Source organism: Olea europaea, unplaced genomic scaffold (assembly GCF_002742605.1).
Source record: "Olea europaea var. sylvestris unplaced genomic scaffold, O_europaea_v1 scaffold994, whole genome shotgun sequence".
Lineage (NCBI taxonomy): Eukaryota > Viridiplantae > Streptophyta > Magnoliopsida > Lamiales > Oleaceae > Olea > Olea europaea.
This window is the reverse complement of record NW_019268453.1, coordinates 171,595-181,347: the sequence shown is the minus strand read 5'-3', so window position 1 is coordinate 181,347 and position 9,753 is coordinate 171,595. Positions and strand designations below refer to the sequence as shown.

The window sequence follows — 9,753 nt, the reverse complement described above, 5'->3', positions numbered from 1 at the left end:
TTATGAAAATCGCCTATGTAGGTGAGAAGGGGCCGCTTCTAAGAGAATTAGATGAAGATGAATTCTCTAAAAACACTCATGAACCAGGAGGTGTCCAAGGCCAAAATGGACACAAACGTGAGGACCAACTGTGTTCGAAGAGAACTGTGTGACTTCTATTGTCTAGGTTTACATGAACGGCTGACTGTTCAAAGCAACTTGCTACTGATTGGCTAAATAAATTCGATAGGCTTTACTAGAGAAAGTTCAAAGTTTTTGGCTACTTATCTTGATGCAGTTTTCTTCAGAAAAACATATCAGATATTGTTGTTCGGAAAATGCCGACATATTTCATTCATGTAGGGGATTGTTAGAAAATGATATGAAATGGGTCAACTTTGGACCCAAATTTCAGTGGGACTCACATCTTAATTAATACGGGACCTATCATATTCACGTTCTACTCCGTAAGGTGATGAACATGTTATATTTATTTATCGAAACCATTTAGAATTGAATGGAATATTTAATTTCAAATTAACCCACTTGAAACTATGAATTAGTGAAGAATTTGATTTGCCCAAACACTTATCCCACATAGGAAAGTTATGAAACTTTGGTGTGATTTATATGGTGCAAGTTTGTGAATTGAGTTTGGGTCCAAAGGGGTACCAATAGTTTTTGGAAGGGGGAAGACTTATATCCTATCGGGTTCGATCATAAGCCTACATGTGGGCGCCGCCGTTCGTCCGACCGATCGACCGGCTCGACTCAGCATGGTACAAGCACGTGCCCATGTTCAAGTCCGGTTCGGTGTGGGTGAGTCCTTGCATTATATTAATTTTTTGGACAAAATTTATTTGAATTTTTGGACCAAATTATATAAAATCAAATTCTTGGGTACTTAATAAAATTTATTTTTTTCATTGGCTTTTTTCAGGTAATTTTTGGTCTGGATGGTCTGTTAAACAGTCGACTGTTAACCGTCGACCGTTAACCAACTTAACAGACACAGTATTGAACTAACATATTTGTTGGAGTTTGGGAGGCTATCTAAACAGTGACGGCTGTTCTGGAGGATGTTCGAATGGCCACGAACAAGTCTATAAATAGCCTACCTCACTATCGAAAAAATTACACCATTTTCATTGCAAATTTTCTCTGCTTTAAATCTCATTCTCTCTCTCATTCTGATATTGTTTTCGAAGTAAAAACACTTTGTTGCGTTCGTTGAAATTCCTGCAGATTGCTGTGCTGCTTCCGTAGGAGACGAAATTCGTTCTTTCCTGGACAAAGATTGTTGGACACCTTTAGCACCGTTGAAGGTAGTAAATTCATTTTAAGGAAACATCGTGAAATCAGTGGGCTCGAATTTAATTTTCTATAGTACTGTTACGGTAATTCTTTCAAATTGCTTGAAGAGGAAATTTATACTCCAGAACAACATCGAGAACTCATGTTGATGACGTGCAGGAAGAATCATTAAGCAGAAAGAGGGGAAGGTGATAATAAAGAAGAATGAAGAGGAGGCAATACGGGAGAGAGATATATATATATATATAAGTCGAAGAAGAGGAATAGGTGGGATGTATTGCGTAGGATGTGAATCGTGGTGATAAGAAGCCGAGCCATGATCAGATTGGGATTTGCTAGACTTTATCCCAGGAATTACAAAGTGAGATGCAATTCCAACTCTTTGGGAGGATTGAGGATGCAACACAGTCCATTTCAAGGAAAAATAGGTGGGATGCAATACCTATTTCTATCGATTGAATGATTCAAATGCAACCGACTGTAGGACGGGCTACTCTTAGAGCAACCTCGATAGGAGCAACTTGGGATGCCATACTGAAGCTGGAGAGATCGACTGCTCCAATTTCCCAATGGTCAAGGTAGATGTGGGATGAGACTCTAGCCACTGCGAGAAGTGCAACAACAATGGACGACGCTATCCCCTGCTTTTGCTTATACCACAAGCGTTACTCATGTTAGCTCTATAGATATTGATAATATTTTCTGTGAGAAAAAATTTCTAACATATAAACATAATCACTATCACAAAGAAAAAAATTATCTGCCGTGGAAGAACAGAGTAAATGTAGTCGACGAAAAAGCTACTGTTGAGGAAAAGAAAACGAAAGGAAGAATTATGTTTGTGGTGGAACAATATTTTATTTTATGTACAAAATATGTTAAAAACATAGTTATGTAATATTACTTAGAGCTTGTTTGAGTCCCATTTTTAAGAAAATCGCATTTTTGGAATAATAGATTGATAGAGAATCTGTCGTTAAAAAAATTAAAAAGAAGAATAAATCCCCTGTAACATTCCCTTCATATGAGGGGAGGGGCCCACGGCCAATTAATGTCCAGGTCCTACTCCCCATGTGAGGGGGTGTAGCAGGGTTGTAAAAAAGAAATGTTATGCGTTTGTGTGTAATATTATTTTATTGAAAAATGCCTAGTTAAAAAAGAGATGAAAAATATATTTAAAAAACAATATATATATATATATATATATATATATTATTTGTGTGAATATTAAAGCAGGTCTATCTTTTTGGGATGAAGTGAGTATTTTATCAGTTGATGTGCCTACAACAGATAAAGTAATATTATAAAGTGAAAGAACCTTATTACTCCTAGGCGAAAGCTTTATGCTTGACGACTACGTCTTATCGCTTAGAAACGATGGAACCCACTATTTCTTTATCCATTTAATTTATATTATAAACCAACCATTATAACAAAAATCAAAACTCTTCTTAATTAATCATTCGACGACTTAATTTTATTGCCAACGCCTTGTTAAATCTAGTTATAAATTTCCAGATATACGTATATTTAAAAAATATAATAATGTTATTCATCATGTTCAAGAAGAAGGAATCGAAACATTTCCTCACAACTACCAAATTTATGAGTTAGTGATTTGTTGCACGAGGTAATAAAAAATTACCATGTTAATGTATTAACATCATTAACCGCCACACTTATGTCACGTAGGGTGACTACAAATAGTATTACCCTTTAGGTATTACATTATGATTAATGAAGTCGCAAGACTAAATAAATGGATGATTATATTCACACCTCATTTTCTTTAGTAAATACACCACATTTTAATTCCATTAATGGCCATTAACCTTTATTCATTATTATATTTTTTTCCTTTTTTTCTCATCATATTTTTAAAACATTTTATTGATTATAAAATCTTGTTCAAAATTATGATTTTCGTCTAAAAATATTGTTAGCGTGCTCTAAAATAAGGTTCAAATATTTAATCATATTTTTGTATTATTATTTTTTTTGCTTATATAAAATATAAGAGACAAATGAGTTTTTTTTTTTTTTTTTAATTACTATAAGGAAAATTTTGGAGAAAACTCATAATCATGAAAAATTTATGTTAATTTGAGTCGCCGATCACGATAGTCGGCTTACGTGGCATACATATGATGATTAGTGATTTGTTACATGAGGTAATAAAAAATCATTATGTTAATGTATTAACATGATTAATCGCCACACTTATGTCACGTAAGGCGATTGCAAATAGTATTACCCTTTAGGTATTACATTAAGATTAATGAAGTCGCAAGATTAAATAAAAGGATGATTATGTTCACACCTCATTTTTTTTTTAGTAAATACACCACATTTTAATTCCATTAATGGCCATTAACATTTATTCATTATTATATTTATTTCCTTTTTTTTCATCATATTTTTTAAACATTTTATTGATTATAAAATCTTGTTCAAAATCATGGTTTTCGTCTAAAAATATTGTTAAATGTTGTAAAATAATGTTCAAATATTTAATCATATTTTTCTATTATTATTATTTTTGCTTATATAAAATATAATGGACAAATGAGTTTTTTTTATTACTATATCTTAAGGAAAATTTTGGAGAAAACTCATAATCATGAACAATTTATGTTAATTTGAGAATAAGAATGCGATAAAAAAAGTTTGAGATATAAATATGATAATATGTAAATATCATGAACCTTTAATGTAATTAAAATATAGTTTAGTTACTAAAAAATGCAGTTCAAATATAATCAGTTATTTAGACTAAATAAAGTTCGTAAGGGCATTTTCGGCACTACAACTATTATTTATACTATCAGGGTAAAGAAAAAAAATGATAAAGGGAGGTATGCATTACCATTAACTTAAAGTTAGAGAGGTTTGTATGATTTTGAAAAAAAGAGGGATGTAATTGTTAGAAATCTCAATGAGGTCTTGATTAAGTTGCAATTTAAAGAACTAATAAGTTCCACCAATTCGAGCTTGTTCTCATTTACATTATCCTAGTCGATTAGAGACAAATTCATTCAAAATAATGGTAAAGTCTTGTTTTGCCGCGCATTTCTTCTTGGTAAAGTCAAAGAATGTTTTATAACGTGAAGCCAATATCAAGTCCTCACTTCACCCAATGATATCATGATTCTTATTTGAAGCACTAAGCATGGGAGCGATTCATTCATAAAACTTAAACTACAATCAATATATAGGCATAGGATCGATTAATTTGCAGTAAGTTTGCCTTGAATCTGCACATTTATGTGGATAAACTTACAATAGATTTCATCTTGTTTTGCTACAAGTATTTTTATGGGTAAATTCAAAGAGCACTGAATAAGTATATGTTCATATAGTTTTCGATTCACTCAATAATCATATCACGATGCTCATACTAAACCGTAAAACTACAATCTATTTGTAAGAAGTTTCATTGGAACATACCTTGCCGATGACCTACAATATAAAAAAATCAAAATGAAATACATGAGTCCTCTAATTTTCTCAATAGTATAGTTAGATAATTTAAGGAAGAATATGAAAATGGAATCATGGAGTCGCACGACATTTTTCCAACAAAGGTAGATTTATACACTAGGACCCTACCCTTGTAACTGACCGTACGTATTCACTCGAATATAATAGTCTATAGAAAGTAACGCCGCACAGTGCACTTTGACTGCGGTCTGCTGTCACTTTCTCAAGCCGCAAAACGGAAATGAACTCTTCCTCCTCGGTGAATGATCCAATGCCAGCAACCACCCATCCTTTAACCACCGAAATTGACGATGATGTCGAAATGGAGTACGAAGAAGTAGAAGAGGTCGGAAAAGAGGTTGAAATCGAAGAAGGAAAAGATGACGACTTTGGAGAAGATTTAACTCCTATTCGGGAAGAAAATAATCAGAATGGTTAGTTTTATACAATTGATTTGAAAATTGAGCTATTTTTGGGTTGTCGTTAATTTTTTTCCTGTGGAAATTTGTGGGAATTTTATCTGTTTTATTTTGAGGAATGTCGTCGATACAGTCCGTTTGTAGGGTTTTGATTTTTATTTTACACGAATTTTGTGATTGTGGGTTTATGTCATTTCTATGTGTGAGCACGATTTCTGATTTTATGGCTTGATCATTCAAAATAGGACGGATTCTTGATTTTTTGAGGATTATGTTCTTGATACAACTTAATTTTTGGGATTTTTTTTCACGAATTTTGTGGTTATTGGTTTATTTCATTTATATGTGCGACATTAGATATTTACATTCCGCTGATGTTATGCGTTCGGATCATTCAAAAATAAAAATGAACTGGTTCTTGTTATTAGGATTATTATTTTTTTAATTAAATTCTACTTTTGGGTTTTTATTTATTTATTTATTTTTGTATGAATTCTCTGATTGGGGTCTCTCATTTCTATGCATCTACACAAATTTATGGAAATGCATATGATATTTATTTGCTATCTGATCATTCAGAAAAAAATGGATTCTTGATTTATTGAGGAATGGTTTTGACAAAATCTATTTTTGGACTTTTCTTTTTTCTCATTTTACATGAAATTTTGTCATTGTGGGGTTCTCTTATTTCTATGCACTAACATGATTGATTGGAAATGCATATGATATTTATTTCCCTTAATTTCTTTGTAAGAACCATTTTGTTTTTTGTCCAGTTTGGTGATTCTACATGCATGTATGTTTTTTTTCCTCACCAATGATTTTTGTCATGCAAACAAGTCCCTATATAATTTAATTGTTGTTAATTTGAAATGAACGTTTAAATGACGCTAAAAATAGAGCACTGGCATCTGGACAACCGGCAAAACACGGAGATGCCAAAGCTGCATTGATTGCTCACTGCCAATCCATGTATTTATTACATTTGCATCCTGTGTTCAGCTCCACGCGTCTAATTTTCTGTGGCACAGGATGCTTTAGTCGAGCATTGGCTTTTGACAACTGTCGAGAAGAAGAGACGCCACAATTGCATTGACTGTCCACTGTTGAAGTGTTTAATGTTGCATGCTGGAACGTTTGTATGTGATAGGAGGACTAGTTTCCATTACATGTATATCTACATCATATAATAAGTTTATGATGTATCATTTTGTCGTTACATTAATTAACGCACACCTTTAGGAAAGACTTTGGCAGAATATAGATTACATGAATCCAGTTCCCTACAAACCAGATGGGGATCTAGTGATTCCAGTGAGGTTCAAAGGAAATTATAAAAAGAAAAAGAGCCAACGAATGGTTTGCAGTTGAAGGAATGGCAGCTTAACAAGTAGCTGGAACAGAAGATGCCATCGGAAATCTTTAGTTGCACTTACATTCTGTTGTGCAGTTCATATTGGTTCTCGAGTTTTGGATGCTCTCTCATGGCTTTATATACTTAACAAATAGTTATTGCTGTTTCTTTGTCTGTAAAGAACATACAAAACATGATTTTGCAAGCCTGATTCATTTGTGGTAACAGTTTTGTTTTGTTTTGTTTTGTTTATCATTCTCCTTGATCTATTCCAATAACAACAATGTCAATGCACTGTTTCAGGTTTGCCAATTTAATGACTTAGTCTTCTAGTTCAATTGCTTCCACAATTATTGGTAAATTTATTTTGTTGAGTTGGGATTCAGTTTATTTTATGTAATTGTTATAATATAAAGTGAGAAAATATTGGACCATTTAAAAGAATCAATTCGATGTAAATTAGCAGTTAGTAGTTTGTTGGTGTGAAAATCAATGAACTGAGAATAGGAGGGCCAAAATGGTATAAAAATATACCTTTCCAGGTGTTTAGGACTTCTGTGAAATATTTCTGAAATTGACTTAGATCTTGGAAAGTTATATCTGGACTTACAAGTCCTTTACATTGTAAAATAGGACTTAATGCTTCCTTTTAAGCTTTTTTTGTGATTATATTTGTTCCTTATTTGTAGATCCTAGTGGAGATACAGGTCTTGAAGAGCACATGAGATCGGGTTTAATGACATCAGGAAAAGATGTTGCAGAACCACAACCAAATATCCCCACTATACTGGGCAATACTTGCAAGCTCAACATTTCAGAGTCAAGTGAGGACAGACCAAAGGTGGAGTCACGTGGCGATGGTGAGGATTTCGAGTATCCTATAATGTCAAAAAATGCTCTCAAGAAAATCTATGAAAATGTTATGTTTTGTTTGTTTTCTGAGAAGTTTTCTTAGCTCTCCTTGAGTTTTATCATTAGAATCACTAGTTCAGAAAAATAACCATAATGCTTTTGCAGGTAAAAGAACCCTGAAAGACTGATGAGAAATCAATTAGCAGTTTGTTGATGTGAAAATTAATGAACTAAGAATTGAAGGGAAAAAGTTAAAGAAATATGCCTTTTCAGGTGGTTAGGACTTCTATGAAATATTTCTGAAAGTGACTTAGATCTTATAAAGTTATATCTGGGCTTATACTGTTCTTTATGTGTAAAATGGGACTTAAATGTTTCCTTTGCTTTAACCTTTTTTCGTGATTATTTGTTTCTTCTTCGCAGATCCTAACAGAGTTACGGGTCCTGAAGAGCACTTGAAATCCAGTTTAGTGACTTCACGAAAGCATGCGCATCCACTACCAAATATCCCCAATATCCTGGGCAATACTGGCAGGCCAAAAATCTTTGAGTCAAGTGAAGACAGACCGAATACAGAGTCATGTGGAGATGGTGAGGATTTCTAGTGTCCAATATTGTCAAATAATGCTCTCAAGATAAACCATAAAAATGTTATTATTTGATTGTTTTGTGTAAATTTTCTTTGCTTTCAGTTTTATCATAAGAATCACTGGTTCAGAAAAATAACCATAAGGCTCTTGCAGGTAAAAGAACTCTGAAAGACACTGATGAAAAACCTTTTTCTGACAGTCGGGGAATGAATTCTTTGAACAGCAAAGCTTCTGCTGGATCAGTCAGCGCTACAACATCAATGATTGATGCATCTAGGGAGAAGTTTTATGGTGCTGAGTATTTTGCTGCAGTGAACACAAAGCAAATGTCACAAAGGTATAACACCTATTTGAATTAATAGTAGTTTTTTCCCCCTTACTAGAGTTGAATCCTGATGGTGTCTATTTTTCAGGCTGAACACTTCCCAGACAAGGCCTAGAGATTTGTCATCAAGCACTGAGTTGACAGGTGGGATTAAAAGACAGAGGATTGTATGTGAATTTCATTCCAAGGGATGGTGCATCAAAGGGAATACTTGTAGGTTCCTTCATATAAAGGAGGGAGCTGTGGATGCATCAACTGGACATATAACCAGGACGTCTTTTGATGATTGGGAACCATCTGTTCCTTTCCGTCCATCACACTTCATCACTGAGAAATTACTGTCTCAGGCAAATCTGTGTGACCCCATTCGTGATAGCATTGAGCCAACAAAAGTTAGAGATGGGGTCTCAAAAATTTCTGGTGGTGGCGATCTACATTCAACCGGAGATGTTGATCCAAAGGCGATCATATTGAGTACAAGTCGTGATTCAGGAAAACTAGGTGAATCAATTCACGTGACAGAACCAGACTTGGATAAAGTCAGTCTAAAGAATGAGCACAGTGGATATCTGCAGAAGGAATCAAAAGAAATGAAACATTTTAGAGCTGTTCTTGTGGAACATGTTAAGGATTTGGTAAAACCAACTTGGCTTGAGGGCCTTCTGAGCAAGGACGCTCACAAATTGGTAGTTAAGAAGGCAGTCGACAAAATTCTGAGCTCATTTCAACCACCGCATCAGATTCCTAGCACGGGTGAATCAATTAAGTCCTATCTTTATGTGTCTCAGCCCAAAATTGAAAAGCTAGTTGAGGTAGTGCTTATAATTACACTGATATATATACTGAGACAGACTGATTGATATAAACTATTTTCACATTTGACATTTGGTTATTACTATTGCAGGGATACATGGAGAAGTATGGGAAATCTTGAAATGGCTTTCTGGTTGTTCTTTCTAGCATATCCTGTACCATGCCAACTGGAAGTTCTGAACCATTGTTCGTGGATTATCAAGCTTTTCTTAGGCTAAGACTGGGACTACTGAAATGCTTTTGATTCTCAGATGTCCAGTTTTATGGATAAAACTTTGACCCCCCTTATACGTGGGAGTGTAAGTGTTTTGTCTAAACTCTATATGACTTTAATTTTCTATCCTTTGTATCATGTTGACTTTGCAAATAGAGACTGGATTTTCTTTGTAGCTGGCTTTTGAGGTAGCCTTAAAATTGGTGAAATTTTAGAGTGGTTAGAGCATGCAATAGAAGACGAGTTAGCAAGCGAAGTGACCAATGAGTATTAGGTCCTAGCAATGAGGCCCTTTTGATTTCTCCTTGAGTTGGAGTGGTCAGAAAAGAGAATATTCTCTTTACCCATGAGAAACAATTTAATACTAATTGAATGCTTGTTTTAAGGTCAACTCTTGGGGGGGGGGGGGGGAT

The 9,753-nt window shown here is 34.2% G+C and overlaps 1 protein-coding gene across 2 annotated transcripts in view; it reads left to right on the top strand.

Annotated features, from left to right (window-relative positions):
• Window positions 1-4,876: 4,876 nt before the first annotated feature.
• The window catches only part of LOC111392891, a 10,632-nt gene continuing 5,755 nt past the window's right edge, over window positions 4,877-9,753 (top strand). For both annotated transcript variants that reach the window (XM_023018301.1, XM_023018300.1), the window contains exons 1-6: window positions 4,877-5,207; window positions 7,236-7,406; window positions 7,822-7,989; window positions 8,142-8,325; window positions 8,402-9,125; window positions 9,218-9,425. In XM_023018301.1, coding sequence (XP_022874069.1) covers window positions 5,015-5,207; window positions 7,236-7,406; window positions 7,822-7,989; window positions 8,142-8,325; window positions 8,402-9,125; window positions 9,218-9,247 — 1,470 coding nt within the window. In that variant the 5' untranslated portion in view covers window positions 4,877-5,014 and the 3' untranslated portion in view covers window positions 9,248-9,425. The remainder of the gene's footprint in view (window positions 5,208-7,235; window positions 7,407-7,821; window positions 7,990-8,141; window positions 8,326-8,401; window positions 9,126-9,217; window positions 9,426-9,753) is intronic.